A 17,909-nucleotide genomic window follows, 5' to 3' on the forward strand; every position below is an offset into this window, starting at 1 on the left:
CACTGTACTCCAGCCTGGGTGACAGAGCAAGACTTTATCTCAAAAAAAAAAAAAAAAGGAACACCAATGTGGATATAAGAATTCTAACATTTAATGTCCATTCCTCCCTTTGGTTGATCCTCTGAATATTTCCCTACAGGTTGGAGCTGCTCCTGGACAGTTTCTCACTTTCAAATCCAATCCTCCGGTAACTCTCACACTCAGCAAAAATAGCTTCCCTACCCTCTTCCCTTTGTCCTTTCTGTCCTCATCATTTTGAGAACCAGCATGGCCTCCTGGAACTCTGTTTTTCTTTAATTTCTGACCTGCATTATGCATAAAAGAAGGAAGGTCTAATAAACTGACTCAGCAAATAATAATGCTTTTTATTTAGAATATGCAGAGAAGAAATGCCTTTGAATTATGATGCACAAATCATCTTTCTCTATTTAATAATAACAACATTAGATAAATATCAGCATTATGTGACAGTCAATGCAACAGTTACAGAGTATGGAGAATATCAGATATATTTGCACTGTGAAGCATAAGAAACTCTCCTTAATGGAGGCTGAATGTTCACTAGATTTGAGGGAAGGGAAAATGTGAGATGACAGGCCAGAAAAGGCATCACATATAGTGAAAGGTGGATAACGCCCCAGAGGAAAGAGAGCTGCAGGGACAGCACAGCAGCAGCCAGACCATCTGCTCTTCTTTAGACAGGGATGAAGGACAGCTGGTACTTGGGTGGCACAGAGGCAAATCCATTGACAACTGGAGTGGTGTCAAGGTCCTTTGGGTCAACAAGAGATTTCAGATTAAAGTTCTGTAAAATGGAGGTCAGGAATAAAAACAGCTCCATGCGGGCCAGGGCTTCTCCCACACAAATCCGTTTTCCTGAAAATAGCAAACACAGAGAGCAGTTACTCCTCATGTGTAACTGTGACAGTGACAAACACTGTCTCTATAACTGGCACAAACAGAATATGCAATAACTGTTCAGTGAATCATAGGAGGGATTAGGAGATAGATGGGTGGATGGGTGCATGCACGAATGCATGGATGGGTGGATAGATAGATGGATGAATGGATGGATGGGTAGGCAATTGAAAAATGAGTGGACATATTTACTCTTCACCTAATATCAGATCTTAACAGCCACCCTATATTGAACAAATATTTATTGAGTACCAGCTACATGCCAAGCACTTTATTAAAATCTTTGTACAGACTTTAAATGCCTTCGTCAATCTTTCTTTAGAAATATACATTCCTTGTCAAGTGGATTGAACTGAGAAGGGTTAGAGGAGGAAGCTAACATACTGTATTTCCCTTTGTATTTCTGGATCAATATACAGTCAAAGATTTTTTTTCCCCTAGGTACTTTCAGGAGCACATGGCTAAACATGTCACCTTCTCACTTTAAAACTTTAAATGGCTTCCCTGTCTGTCCTATAGGATAAGGTACCTATGGATTGACCTGGACCTCACATTCTGTTTCCAGTCTGATAATCCATATCACTCCTTACACTCTTCAAATCCGATACTGTCAACTCTAGGCATAGCCACTCGTCATCAGCCTCTAGCACACCACAAGGTTTCAAGTTTTACAGCATGCTGCTCCTTTTGGTCAAGATGAACTTTTCTATTACCACAGTTAGGACATAGGTCAAATTTTATCTCCTTTTTTACCCTTTTTCTCATCTCCTTGAGCAAGAAAATGTTGCTTTCTCTGGGTTTCCTCAACATTATATTTATGCTTCCATTGAAAAATGTGCTATGGTCTGAATATGCCTCCCCCAAATTCATATGTTGATACATAATACCCAATGCAACATTACTAAAGAGATGGCTCCTTTTAGGAAATGAATAAGTCAGGAGGGCTCTGTCCTTGCTAAAATAATAACATCAAGAGATGCAAGGGAGCCATTTCTCCCCTTTTGCCTTTTTTGCCCTTCTGCCATATAAGGATACAGGGGGAGCATTATCTATAAGGAACAGGCCCTCACTAGACACTGAACTTGCTGACACCTCGATCTTGGAACTCCCAGCCTTCAGAACTGTGAGAAATAGATTTCCATTATTCATCAATTCCCTAGTCTTGGATATTTTGTCATGGCCAAAGAAACAGACAGCATGGGTCACCTAGTATAATAATTACTGATTTATTTATTTATTAGAGTGTAATATGGTTAGGCTCTGTGTCCTTACCCAAACCTCATGTCAAATTGTAATTCCCAATGTTGGGGGAGATACCTGGTGAGAGGTGATAGAATCATGAGGGATAATTTCCCCCTTGCTGTTCTCATGATAGTGAGTTCTCATGAGATCTGGTTGTTTAAAGGTATGTAGCCTTTCCTCTTTGCTCTCTCTCTCCTGCTCTGCCATGGAAAGATGTGCTTGCTTCCGCTCTGCCTCCCACCATGATTGTAAGTTTCCTGAGGTCTCCTAGTCATGCTTCCTGTACAGCCTGTGGCACTGTGAGTCAATTAAAACGCTTTTCTTCATAAATTACCCAGTCTCAGGTAGTTCTTTATACCAATGTAAGAATGGACTAATACATGTGCCAAATGTGAATGCCTGAAGGAAAGTTTCTTTTCTTGTTGTCTTGGTATCTACAGTGCCAGATATAAAGCAGATATCAAAGGCCACAGAAGGAAGGAAGGAGATTCTATCACCAGATGCTCAGCACACACATTTCAGGTGTGGAGATCCAACATCTAAGATACATGGCCATGACTAGGGGAAGAGCGTGGTGCTCTGCATCACCCCAGAGGCTCCTGCTACGTTCCCAATGTCCCCCTCATCCCATCCATGGTTATTTGGCAAAGGTTCTAATATCCGTTATTTAGAGCTAATGTCCTGCTCCTGTGGCTCATTATCTCCTTTAGCAGCCCTGCATTCTCTTCCTTTCATCCTCTCTGCCTCCTCTGAGGTAGCTCAAATGTCTTTACTGTTATTAAAATGTTACTTATGCCTCACTTTGGGGTATAAGAGAACAAGAAGCAGACAGCTTTTCCATCTACCTCCCAAACCCCAACGGCCTGTTCTTTCCTATATCACAGCCTCAGTCCTATTGAACTACAATGATCTGTTTACTCTGCTTTCCAAACTCAGAAGCGAGCCTTTTAAGACCCTCTTCAGTGTTTGAGGATAATTTTATCCTACAGGCCCAGCCTAGGGGGTGAGGGACACCATGTGGAAAACACTCAGTGAAGTTTTGGAGTGAGATAACTTCCTCATGGCTAGTGAGGAAAATGTAATTAGTTTTCTCTTCTAGGAGGAGTTCTTGGGTACCTCAGTGGTGTACCTAGAGGCAGAATTCAACCAATCTATACTTCAGCTTTCTCAATTTGGAAGAATTGGATTAACTCCCCAAAGCCCACTAATCTGGCCCAATAATTAGGATGTATCATGAGCAGGGAGCACACAGACATTCAGAACAGTGCTCTTGATCATGTAGGAAGAGTAATTGTACCACTGCAGAGGAGGCACACGTAAGTTCCAACTGATCAAAAAATTTATCTTATACCCTGAAACACAAATAGAAATACATTTATATTACCTGCTGAGAAAGGCATGAAGTAGTTACTTTTCTTAAAATTGCCACCTTCGTCCAGAAAGTGACGAGGGTCAAACATCTCTGGGTTGGGAAATTCTTTGTTGTCATGTAGCACAGAAGTCAGGGAAATTAATATGGTTGTGCCCTAGAAACAAGAGACATAGATGAACTGAGCTGTAAAGAAGTCATGAAGGTTGAAGAAACAGTGGTGATCACGTAGTTGAATCTTTTGATGTGCTGATGAGGACACACCATTCCAAAGAAGAGCAGTACCATTTCCAGATGGATAGACCAAGTAATAAGAGGCATGAGCTTAAGGCCAGTGACAATAATCTTGCTAAAGTGCCCTGCAATCACATTTGAAGTCCTGAGTACTTGGATACTTGGGTGCAACCTTCTGAATCTGTCTTCCTTTTCATCAAGCTTGGACACTAGTGGCTGTCCACACTTGCTGCTCACTTTGGTTTTCACCAACCTTATGTGTAGAGTATGACTTAAAGTTGAAGTCTCTGTTGACACGGGAAATGGACACAGTATCTTTTCACAGGGCGTTTGTGAATAAACACATGATTGAGTTTCAAATGACGTCTTCTGGGATGATAACTAGTATAGTCACAAGTATAAAACTATTGAGTTCTTGTCATTGTCATGCAGTTTGTTTGTCTTCATTTAAAGATATGGGAGAGATATTCATTACAGATTAATCCTAGCTTAAAAATACAGAAGGAACGATGAAATTAGAAAAATCACCTATTTTTAACCATTCAGGTCAAGATCATCAGGTCAGGTAAGGATCATTAATGAAAGATAAAACTATTGGATGTGTGACTTGAGAAGCAGAGTGTTCAGTTTTAAAGTACCATGCCATAGATTTTCATCATTCACACATAAAAAATAGAACCCCTTCAATGGAGAGATCTGGCAGATTCCAACTTATTAGGTGAGAATCTTAGCATAACCAATAATGACATATGTGACATTATGTGCCTCCGCCTCACCACTGTGATTCAGTGGAATATTCAAAGTACTATGTAGTTTTCTTGCCAAAGTCATAACTGGAATATAATATCTAGAAAACAATCATACAAAATGAGCCCCAGGAAAATTTAAATGACTAACGGCCTCAACTCTTCACAGAGATCAACATACTGAAAGGAAACAGAGGAAATGGACTCTTCTTGATTACAGGAGATGAAAATATCAGGATACCGAAATTATGTGCCTACTTCTTGACTGGAGAGTGAATTGAAAGAAAAAAGTGATTAACATATTCTTTAAAAATTAGAAAATTTTAAATATAAGCTGTACAGTAAATAATATTATTGTATTAATAACTCCACAGTATGAATGCTATTATTATTATGTAGGAGAAAACCATTGTTATTGTGCTATACATACTCAAGTATTGAGGCATAAATAGATGGATGGACAGATATCAAAGTAGATATATATACACACTGCCATATGTACATATACATATGTGTGTGTAATGTTACTTATTTTAAAAAATTTTATAATACAAAGGTGAGGAAAAATTCTACCCCCTAAATTTCTATATAAATAGTCTATAATTTTGTTTTTTAAAAATATTCCCTTGAATGTTTCTAAACAAGTACTATATTAAAATGTTATTAAGATGCCAAGGCAGATTTATTTCTACAAATGTTACTCGAATAAGTAGAAATTTATAGACATTGAAGCATGACTACTATTACTTCATATTATGAATAAAAATTAATTTGAAAGATGTCATTGATCTAAATATAAGAGATAAAACAAAAAAATTCTGGGAAAGTTAAAAGCCAGTCTTTGGAATCTTGTGCTGACAAATATCGTTTAAATAGGACACAAAAGCAGAAATCAATCGCACATCTTTGCAGAAAATTCTGCTGGACAGGAATTTCTTATATTAGGCATGAATAAAAAATACTCCCTGCACAAGTCCATCCTGCCACCTGTTTTTGTATAGTATGTGAGCTAGAAGCATTTACATTGAACAAATGCAAATAAGAAATCATATTTTTGAAACAAACATTTTATGGGAAATTTACATTTGTTTCTATAAAACTTGGAACATATCAATCCTCATTCATTTGCAGATTGTTTATGACTGCTTTCATGCTACAATAAGAGATGTCAAGTATTGCAACAGAAACCACATGGCTGGAAAAGTCTAAAATATTTATTGTCTGGCCCATTACAGAAACAGTTTGCCAATTCCTATCTCAGACTATTATCTCCAGCTAGATAAATGGATCCAGCCTATAGCAGAAGAACACATGTATCTGATTTGTAAAGAGGGTAGAATTGACCACACAGTGTTGCATTTTTCTGTACTGGGCTATTCCATGAAGAAGGGATTCAATGGGTGATTCCCTTGGGCTCTGGCTTCTCAGGGCTCAAAAGACACCAGGCACAGCATGAACTGCCCTGCAGGGGGGTGAATGAAGAAGCTCATCAGATGCAAAGTTCCCCTCCAGCAGGTCACCAAAGCTGATTCAGTGAACTGGGGAGATTGGCAACTCCTGCCTGATTCTTCAGTATATTTCTCATTTAACTAGTTATAGGAGAAGAAGTAAGTTTCATTACTATTACCCTCAGACCCTAGTTTTGAGAAACAAAAACCTTCTCCTGGTTACCTCCTGTGTTTGTGAAAACAGAGTGCATTGAAGTCTTATCTCTTGTACTAAATCGGTGACCATTAGGGTAAGCCCCATAATCTCTCAGTAAATTATCAATTCTGTCTTCTTCAAAAGATGACATTAGTAATTGCAACCTTACTAATCTCATTGATTTTTCCCCTTGAAAATACAAGTTTCAGTTATATTATTTTTTATTTCACTAATAATATGTATTGGTTTTAACTGGAAAAAGTAGGTTTGAGATGGCAACTGGAGTGTCTGGATAAATACAGAAACCATGTGATAGAAGGCATTGTAAAGCTGCCAAGACAAAAATTGGTCTCAAGGTTCCAGAGGTAGGAGAACCTCAGAGAGCTAAGCTAACACTGACACTCAATTTTCGAATGGGTTCACATTATGTCCAATTCTGAATCATAACAACAGGTGTTATGTCATTATGACTGCCTATGGGAGAGGAATGAATCTTTCTTTGAAGAATATAAACCTCTGAAATTCTGCAATTTCTTATATATAGCATCTGGTATTTAACCAAAAGTTATCAGACATTTCAAAGATACAACTAAGTGATCACAAGAAGGAAAGTGGGGAGAAGGAACGGCAATAAAATCAGACTCGCATTAGGAAACTTTTCTCGCCTAGTTTTATTAGGCTGGCATAATCTTAATATCAAAACTCTTGAAAATTCTAAGAAAGAAAATTATAAACCAAATCTCTTGTGAATGTAAACACTGAAGTCCTAAACAATATGAAGAAGGTCAATTCATCTCTATGCGCATACTTATTTCTCTTTAGTGAGGAATGTAAGCCCAATACATATAATCTGATGTTGTGTGGATATTTGTCCCCTCCAAATCTCATGTTGAAATGTGATTCCCAATATGGGAGGTGGAGTCTGGTGGGAGGTATTTAAGACATGGGGGTGAATTCTTCTTGAGTGGCTTAAAGTTCTTCTCATGATAATAAGTGAGTTCATATTCTGTTAGTTCACACCCGAGCTGGTTGTTTAAAGTCACTTCCACTCCTCTTTCTCTTACTCCCTCTCTTGCCATGTGACATGCTTGCTTCCCCTTCACCTTCTTCCATGATTGAAAGCTACCTGAAGTCCTCACTAGGAGCAGATGCCTGCCCCCATTATGCCTTTTGCACAGCCTGCAAAACCATGAGCCAAAATAAAACCCTTTTATTTATAAATTACCCAGTCAAAGATATTCCTTTATAGCAATGGAAACGGACTAACACACAATTATATAAATAGGTGCAGAGAATTGATTTGATAAGATTTTACACACAATTATGACATACATATGACAGCAAACTTCTCTAATCTGATAAAAAATATCTACCAAAATCTACTTCAAGCATCATTCTCAATATTGAAATGGAAAACTTCCACTATTTCCTGCAGATTAGAAATGAGAAACAAGGATCCCCACTGTCACCAATTCTATTCAACACTCTCCTAGAAATTCTAGCCAATGCAATAATTAATGCAATAAAGAGACATTAAGCCCATGAGACATGGAAAATAAGTAATAAAACAATATTAACCCAGATACAGTATAATTACACAGAAAGTACAATGAATCCAGAAATAAATTATGAACAGTGATTAGTAAGTTTAGCAAAGTTGACAGATTAACATCATCAGAATGACAAAAACTAATTATGTGCCACAACAAAAATATTAATTATCTAGGGAAAACCAAAGACTTGAAAGCCATGACAACAAATCACAACATTCCTGGGAAAATAAAAGAAACCCCAAATAAATTGGAAGCATAATTATATTGAGGAATAGAAAGACTCAACGTGTCAAGATTCAGTTCTTTCCAAACTGACTTACAAATTTAATGTCACCCTGACAGAAATTCCAGCCCAATGTTTTGGGAAATTGACAAACTAATACCTTTAAAATGTATTTGGAATATAAGCACCTAAGAGTAGCCAAACCAATCTTGAAAAAAGATAATAAATCTGGAAAACACACACTGCCAGACACAAGAACCTGTTACAAGACTTTGTAGCCCCAAGCTGGAAACAACAGAAAGTCCAATTAAACTGCCATACATATGAGTTATGCACTTCTCTCACGGGGGGATGGTAGAGGATAAGAATGATACTATGAATTTGGGGACTTCAAAAACATGGAGTTGTAGTGTAGGAGAAACAAACTTACCTTGGGAATGAGATAGTTTCTGAATTTAATGTCACAGGTCACTGCATGGGGCAGGTTGGTGGGGAGGAGGTCAATGTATCTCTGGACCTCGTGCACCACAGCATCTGTGTAGGGCATGTGGCTCCTGTCCTGCATGCAGGGGCTCCGATTTCTGCCAATCACACGTTCAATCTCTTCCTGGACTTTAGCTGATAAGACACAAGTAAAAACTGATGGAAAAGGAGAAAAATGGCACATTTGTTGTCCCAATTCAGGGGTACATGAATCATGATGAAGGTATCCAAACATCATTAGAAATTTAAATTATAGTGCTGGAAGTATATGCAAATGTAAAGAGAGGACTGTTACAGATGCACAAATGTGTAACTACCATAAACTAGGCATTAAGAAAAATCTATACAAATATAAGCAGAGAAAATTATCTTCAATAAAGGAAGATAGAAAGGATTGAAAAAAGGAAGAGAAGTCCACAAAACAACCAGAAAACAAATAACAAAAGGGCAGGGGTAAGTCCTTACTTATCAATAATAACACTGAATGTAAATGGGCTAAAATCTCCAATCAAAAGACATACTGACTGGATGGAAAAACAAGATCCATTAATCTGTTGCCTAAAAGAAACACACTTCACTTATAAAGACACACATAGGCTGAAAATAAAGGAATGGAATGAGACAGTACCTGCCAATAGAAAAGAAAAAAAGAGCACGAGTTACTATATTTAAAACAGACAAAGTAGATTTCAAAACAAAAACTATAAGAAGAGACAAAGAAGATCACTATTGGTGAACAATTTTAAATATATATGCAACCAACAATGGAGCACCCAGATACATAAAAGAAATATAATTGGAACTAGAGAGAGATAGTCCCCAGTAAAATAATAGCTGGAGACTTCAACATCCCATTTTCAACATTGGACAGGTCATCTAGATAGAAAATCAACAAGGAAACATTGAACTTTATCTGCACTATAGACCAAATGGATCTAATAGATATTTGCAGAATATTTTATCCAACTGCTACAGAATACACATCCTTTTCTGCAGCACATGGATTGTTGTCAAGAATTGACCATATGTTAGGTCACAAAACAAGTCTTAAAATATACAAAGAAACTGAAATAATATCAAGCATCTTCTCTGACCACAGTGTAATAAAACCAGCAATCAATAACAAGAGGAATTTTGGAAACTACACAAATAAATGGAAATTTTAAAATATACTCATAAATGGAGAGTGGGCCCATGAAGAGATTAAAAAGGAAATTGAAAAATTTCTTGAAACGAATTTTAATGGAAACACAACATACCAAAACCAAGGGGCTACAGCAAGACCAGTACTAAAAGGGAAGTTTATAGCTACAAGAACTTACATCAAAAATGGAGAAAATAGACAAATAAACAATCTAATGATGCATCCCAAATAATTAGAAAACCAAAAGCAAATTAAACCCAAAATTAATAGAAGAAGAGGAATAATAAAGATCAGAGCAGAAATAAAATTTAAACGAAGAAAAACAAAAGATCAATAAAACAAAAAGTTGCTTTTTTGAGAAGTTAAACAAAATTGACAAACCTTTATCCAGACTAAAAAAAAACAGAGTAGATTCAAATAAATAAAAACAAATTAAAAAGGAGGCATTACAACTGATACTGCAGAAATTCAAAGAATAATTAGTGGTTACTATAAGCAACTATATGCCAATAAATTGGAAAGTCTAGAAGAAATGGACAAATCACTAGACAAATATGACCCATCAAGTTTGAACCAGGAAAAAATCCAAAACCTGAACATGCAATGACCAGTACCAAGATCAAATGAGAAATAAAAATATCCTAGTAAAGAAAACCCCAAGACTGGCTAGCTTCACTGCTGAATTTTACCAAACATTTAAAGAAGAACTAATACCAATCCTACTCAAACTATTCCAAAAAATAAAGGAGAATACTTCGAAACTCATTCTGTGAGACCCGTATTACCCTGATACCAAAATCAGACTAAGACACATGAAGAAAAGAAAACTACAGGTCAATACACCTGATGAACACTAGTGCAAATATCTTCAACAAAACACTGGCAAACCAAATTCAGCAATACAATAAAAAGGCATTCACAATGACCAAGTGGGATTTATCCCTGGGATGCAAGGATGGTTCAACATGTGCAAATCAAGCAGTGTGATACATCATATCAAAAAAATGAAGGATAAAAGCTATATGATCACTTCAGTTGATGCTTAAAAAGTATTTGATAAAATTTAACATCCCTTCCTGATAAAAATTCATTAAAAAAACCTGAGATAAAAGGAACATATCTCAACATAAAGAAGCTATATGACAGACCCACAACTAGTACTATACTGAATGGGGAAAACCAAGAGTATTTCCTCTAAGATCAGGAACACGACAAGGATGCCCACTGTCACCATTGTTATTCATCATAGTACTGGATGACCTAGCAAGAGCAATCAGACAAGAGAAAGACATAAAGGCTATCCAAATTGGAAAGGAAGAAGTCAAAATATCCTTGTGTTCAGATGATATAACCTTATATTAGGAAAACCCTAAAGATTCCACAAGATAATTATTAGAACTGATGAACAAATTCAGTAAAGTTGAAGGATACAAAATCTACATAAAAATCAGTAGTGTTGTTGTATGCCAACAGTGAACAAAAAGAAAAACAAATTTAAAAAGTAATCCCATTTACAATAGCCATAAGTAAAATTAAATACTTAGGAATTAATTTAACCAAAGAACTGAAAGATGTCTAAAATGAAAGCTATAAAACACTGAGGAAAGAAATTTAAGAGGACACAACAAATAGAAAAATATTTCATGCTCATGGATTGGAAAAATCAATATTGTTAAAATGTCCATACTATCAAAACAATCTACAGATTCAATAAAATCCCTATCAAAATATCAATGGCATTCTTCACAGAAATAGAAAAAACAAATCCTAAGATTTATATGGACCCACAAAAGACCCGGAATAGTCAAAACTATCCTAAGCAAAAAGAACAAAACTGGAAGAATCACATTATCTCACTTCAAAGTATACTACAGAGCTAACTAAAACAGTATGGTACTGACATAAAAACAAACACATGGACAGAATACAGAATCCAGAAACATGGAACAGAATACAGAATCCAGAAACAATTTCACAGACCTAGAGTGAACTCATTTTTGACAAAGGTGCTGATATGGTTTGGCTGTGTCTCCACCCCAAATCTCATCTTGAATTGTAATAATCCCCACAAGTCAAGGGTGAGGCCAGGTGGGCATAATTGAATCATGGAGGTGGTTTCCTCCATACTTTTCTCATGGTAGTGAATAAATCTCACAACATCTCATGGGTTTATAAATGGGAGTTCCCCTGCAAAGCTCTCTGCCTGCTGCCATGTGAGACATGACTTTGCTCCTCATTCAGCTTCCCCCATGATTGTGAGGCCTCCCCAGCCATGTGGAACTGTGAGACCATTAAACTTCCTTCCTTTATAAATTACCAGTCTTGTGTTGGCTTTATTAGAAGCATGAGAACAGACTAACACAGGTGCCAAGAACGTACACTGAGGGAAAGACAGTCTCTTGAATAAATGTGCTGGGAAAATTTAATATCCTACTCAGAAGAATGAAACTGGACTCATATCTCTTGCCATATACAAAAATCAACTCAAAATCAATTAAAGACTTAAATCTAAGACCTCAAACTCTGAAACTAATATAGGAAAACACTAGGAAAAATCTCCAGGACATTGGTCTAGGCAAAAATTTCTTGAGCAATACCCTACAAACACAGGCATTCAAAGCAAACATGAAGAAATGGGATCACATCAAGTTAAAAAGCTTCTGCAAAGCCAAAGATACAATCAACAAAGGGAAGAGACAACCCACAGAATGGAGAAAAATATTTGCAAACTATTCATCTGACAAGAGATTAATAACCAGAATATATAAGAAACTCAAGCAACTCTATAGAAAAAAATCTAATAATCCAATCCAAAAGTGGGCAAAAGATTTGAATAGATATTTCTCAAAAGAAGACATTTAAATGGGTAACAGGCATACAAAAAGGTGGTCAACACCACTGATCCTCACAGAAATATAAATCAAAATTACAATGAGATGTCGTCTCACTCCAGTTAAAATGGCTTATATCCAAAAGACAGCAATAACAAATGCTAGTGAGGATGTGGAGATAAGTGGAGCCTCATACAGTGTTGGTGGGAATGTAAATTAGTATGACCACTATGGAGAGCTGTTTGAATGTTCCTCAAAAAACTAAAAATAAAACAACCATATGATCCAACAACCCTACTGCTGTGTATATAACCCCCATAAAAGGAAATAAGTATATTGAAGAGACATCTGCACTCTTATGTTGGTTGCAGCACTGTTTACAATAGCTAAGACTTCAAAACAACCTAAATATCCATCAACAGACAAATGGATAAAGAAAACGTAGTACATATACACAATGTAGTTCTATTCAGCCATAAAAAGAATGAGATTCAGTCATTTGCAACAACATGAAGGGAACTGGAGATCATTACTTTAAGTGAAATAAGCCAGGTACAGAAAGACAAACATAGCATGTTCTCATTTATTTGTGGGATCTAAAAATAAAATAATTGAACGAATGGACATAAAGTGTAGAAGCATGGTTACCAGAGACTCGAAAGGGTAATGGGGGGTGGGAGGGGAGGTGGGGATGAATAAGACCTACTCTATGATAGCACAATAGGGTGACTATAGTCAATAATAACTTAATTGTACATTTTAAAATAACTTAAAGAATGTAATTTAATTGTTTGTAACTCAAAGAATAAATGCTTGAGGGGATACACCATTCTCCATGACATGCTTATTTCACATTGCATGCCTGTATCAAAACATCTCATGTACTCCCAAACATATTAATATATACTACTATGTACCCATAAAAACTAAAAAAGATAAAAGATGAAAAATCTGTATATACATATACATTAGTATATATGATAATTAATACAAATAAAAATAATAAAATGTTTGCAAACAAAAAGTAAGCATATAATTTAGTCATGAAATTACTGTCTTGGAAAAAACAGGGATTAATTTCATATCAAAATAACATGTTGCTTAAACATTAAATTATACTATCAGATTTATGCATATCTGTGACTGTATTTGCGCATCTGTGTGTGGGAGGGGTCGCAAATTGCAATGGTATACTCTTCATTCTCACACTTTCCAAATTCACCATTTTCAACATTCTAGCAGCTTCTTCTGAACATACATTCACATTTTTAAATAAAGACTCTGTTTCTATTTCTTACTTATCTTTTTGTGGATTATATTAATAATTTTTTATTATGAGAGATGAGAATTTTAATCTTCAACTTCACCTTATATTTGAACACACCCTCAGATAGACACACTCACTTTTCCACACTCCTTTTTCCAGAATATATTTAGATGACAATTTTTATGATATCAGTATTCATTGCTTACATCATTCTGACTACACAAATATGGTTCTCTGGTAAGACAACTATGATTAAATTTTATTTTTAGTACTATCCTGGGCTTAACCATGTCTCTTTATTTCAATTTGTAATTTCTGTTTCCCAAGTTAGAATTATTGACAAATGTTCAGGCAGATGTCTGAAACTCCTTTTTGAGCTATTGGAAACTCTCATAAAATCTGTCACATCTCTTTTGTTCTTGCTGTCTCCTCTCACTTCTGAATTATCCACCAGGTCCATTCTGAAGTAGTTGTTTTCTAGGTCTGGTGCTAGGCAGCCTCCCTGACATTCTCATTCTCCTACGCGAGGTTTCCCGATTGCTGGAGCTCAGGACTTTCTCTAACTAGGTTTCAGGCATTTGAGTGAAGTGCATTCTCCAACATTTTTCTGAGAAAGGGAAAATAGAAGGTAAAATTTTTGGCAAACATGCAAGTCTGAAAACACCCTATTTCTATTAATATACAAGATAATATTAATAGTTCTTGAGAATTCTGAATCCTAATTCTTTCAATATAACCTGGTATAGCTCTGAAAGTTTTTGTGATTTACCATTTAATTTTCATGCCTGAAATTCCATAACTCTGGGTCTAGCAGTATATGCTTTCATTTCATTCACTCTGTTGGATATTGAAGATAATTTTCTGTTAAGATGGCAAAAGGAAAATGTCGTTTCTCTAGATCAGTTCCCTTTCTGTGGGATAAAGCTAGCTGCTGAATTTTAGGAAGCAAGATGAATAAAAGAGCTAAGAATCTTTGAATTCAAGGAGCCGATCTGTACCAAATTTGCCTTTCAAGCCTACACCTCATGCCTTTTCTGGCACTTCCCTGTGTCCCTGAGTACAGGGCTTCTTAAACTCAGTTTCTCTAGAGAATAAGCTTCCTTTCCGTGTGGGAGAAAATTAGTTACCTGATGAAAAGAGTTGTGGAGGAAACGTAGGCAGGGAGAGCCTCCTTTTTCAGTCTCATTCTCCACTATCTTTGACCCTTGGTACTTCCAAATACCAATTGGGGGGATTTAAGGGACACTGATTAACTTTTCCTCCTTGATACATTTTTCTCTTCTGACTTTTTGGTTACAGGTTTATCCTCTCTGTACAGATTTATCATTCCTCTATATGCTCTCTGTGTTTTAGAAATTTGTTAAAGTCTTCTTGACTATCTTCTGTACTCTTCCTACATTAAAGGACCTAAATGTCTAATATCCAAAATCTATAAAAAATGTAAACAAATCAACAAGCATTAAACAAAAAAATCAATTAAAAATGGGCAAAGGACATGAACAGGCACCTCTCAAAATGTGACATACAAGCAGCCAACAAATATATGAAAAAATGCTCAACATCACTAAGCATCAGAGAAATGCAAATCAAAATCACAATGAGGTACCATCTCACACCAGTCAGAATAGAAACTATTAATATTAAAAAGTCCAAAAACAACAGATGCTGGTGAAGTTGCAGAGAAATGGAAATACTTTTACACTGTTGCAAACTAGTTCAGTCACTGTGGAAACCAGTTTGGATATTTCTGAAAGAACTTAAAATAGACCTACCAGTTGACCTAGCAATCCCACTAGGGAGTTTATGCCCCCCAAATATTTATTCTCTCAAAAAGACACACACCTCAATATGTTCACTGTAGTGCTTTTCACAATAGCGAAGAAATGGAATCCACTTATGTGCTCATCAACATTGGATTGTACAAGGAAAATGTGGTAAATAGACACTGATATGGTTAGGCTGTGTCCCCACCCAAATCTCATCTTGAATTCTAGCTCCCATAATTCCCACATGTCATGGGAGGGACTCATTGGGAGGTAATTTAATCACAGAGGCCGGACTTTCCCATGCTGTTTTCATGATAGTGAATAAGTCTCTATCAGAGACTTATTGTGATTCCTTTCCAGCTGTGTGGAATTGAAAGTCCATTAAATCTCTTTCCTTTACCCTGTCTCAGGTATGTCTTTATTAGCAGCATGAGAACAGACTAATACATACACAATGGAATGTTATGCCATCATAAGAAAGAACAAAAATTATGTTTTTTGCAGGATGATAGATGAAGCGGGAGGCCATTATCCTAAGCAATCCAATACAAGAACAGAAAACCAATACCACATGTTCTCACTTATAAGTGAGAGGTAAGCACTGAATACACAAGAACTTAAAGATGGGAACAATAGACACTGAGGATCACTAGATGGGGGAGGGAGGGAAGGGATGTGGGCTGAAGAACCATCTGCTGGGTAATATGTTTACTGTCAGTGTGATGGAATAGCTGGGACCCCAAGTCTCAGTGTTACACAACTTACCTATGTAACAAACCTGTATTTGTACCCTTTAATTTATAATAAAAGTTGAAAAAAATCATCTAGAACTCAATAGACTAGTAACTGTTCCAAAAAGAGGCCTAATTCTTATTCGTAATTGGCTTATTGTCATTTCAATTGGGGATACTGACATAGGAGAAAAAAAGAATATTTCTTATCTACAGCATAACCAAAACCTTAAAAGTAAATATCTAAAGTAAAGTTGTTCATAAAAGATAAAATTATTGACTCCCTTAAAAAAAATCTTATTTTGTCCAACACCAATTACATGGAAATTGTCTCAGGTACATATTCTGCCTAATGGAACATTCTTTAGGTAACTCTTCTAGTAAACAGAATTACCTTTCTTATGAATCTAACTTTTTAGAACACTTATCAGACTAGGAATTTACTCAGGCAGACTCACTACATTTCTAGGATTACCATTTATCCTTCAATAAGGAGAGTTTCCAGTTTCCCTACTCCAGCATTCAAACCTGAAATTTTGAGAATGAGAAAAGTTATCTTTAAGAATATACTTGCTATTTAAAATGGCCTTCTTATAATAAAACCAACATGCAATCCCAGGTCAATTTATCTTGTCTCTTCCTGCCATAAATCGTTGTCCATGAAATCCAGACATGCTGGACCAGAGCTCTATTGCTTTTGCTACTGCCATGCTGTCTTCGTTTCTCTCAGTTATCTTCCTCTACAGTGCAAAGATGACCTTTTTTATTTTCTTCTTCTGTTTTTTTCTTTCTGAGACAGAATCTCACTCTGCTGCCCAGGCTGTAGTGCAGTGGCAAAATCTTGACTCACTACAGCCTCCATCACGTGAGTTCAAGCGATTACGGTGCCTCAGCCTGCTGAGCAGCTGGGATTACAGCCGTGTGCCACAATGCCTGGCTAAATTTTGTATTTTTATTAGAGATGGGGTTTGGCCATGTTGGCCAGGATGGTCTTGAACTCCTGGCTTCAAGTGATCCACCCACCTCAGCCTCCCAAACTACTGGGATGAGCCACCATACCAGGCCAATGTATCCCATTTTAATCACCATTAGTTTGGAACATATTACAGCTGGAAGCACAGAAATTTAAATAATGAAGCTCCTCTAGGAGAATCATGAAGGAGGACACTAGCAACACCTTCCCAACATCTTTTCTGAAAGTCAATTAACTCTTCATCTGTGATCATACCTGCGACCTCTGGGTGCTTCAGCAGGAGAAGGAGAGCATATCTCAGGGTTGTGCTTGTCGTCTCTGTCCCAGCTGCAAACAAGTCAACTGCAGTGTTTTCCAAGTTTTCAATAGTAAATTCAGACTGTTGGTTGTGCTTTTCCTAGGAATGATTTAATGCAATTATCTGACAAATTATTTACCAGCATATTTGATTACAGTGAATTCAAAATTACTCACATTGTTATATAGTTACCAACATAGAAATTGGAAAGCATACTACTAGAAAAAAATACTGTATGGTGTAGCAGAAGCTGTAGACCAACTTTCCCAAGTTTTATTTCCTACCCCCTTGTTCCATGCTTGCCTTAAAAATTCCATTCATCAGGCTCTTTGCAGTTAGCTGAGTCACACACCATAGTTTTTTGCCAAAAAATATAAGCAGAAGTTCTCTAGGTCCACTTCTTCTATTTCCTCTTTCATACCCAAAATACAAATTTGTGAAGTAGGGGGTAGAGTAGACTCCTTCTTGGGATTTAATCATGAAAATG

At 36.5% G+C, this 17,909-nt stretch overlaps 1 protein-coding gene across 1 annotated transcript; it reads right to left on the reverse strand.

The window, feature by feature from the left end:
- Nucleotides 1-341: 341 nt before the first annotated feature.
- LOC117069781 (cytochrome P450 2C9-like) lies at nt 342-17,542 on the reverse strand. The gene is made up of 4 exons (XM_033188203.1): nt 17,380-17,542; nt 8,360-8,547; nt 3,545-3,686; nt 342-876 (listed from the first exon to the last, which is right to left on the reverse strand). The coding sequence occupies exons 2-4, from the start codon at nt 8,492-8,494 to the stop codon at nt 695-697; spliced, it is 459 nt and encodes a 152-aa protein (XP_033044094.1). The 5' UTR covers nt 8,495-8,547; nt 17,380-17,542; the 3' UTR covers nt 342-694.
- Between the last annotated feature and the right edge of the window lie 367 nt (nt 17,543-17,909).

This window comes from Trachypithecus francoisi, unplaced genomic scaffold (assembly GCF_009764315.1).
Source record: "Trachypithecus francoisi isolate TF-2019V2 unplaced genomic scaffold, Tfra_2.0 Contig01579, whole genome shotgun sequence".
Taxonomy (NCBI): Eukaryota; Metazoa; Chordata; class Mammalia; order Primates; family Cercopithecidae; genus Trachypithecus; species Trachypithecus francoisi.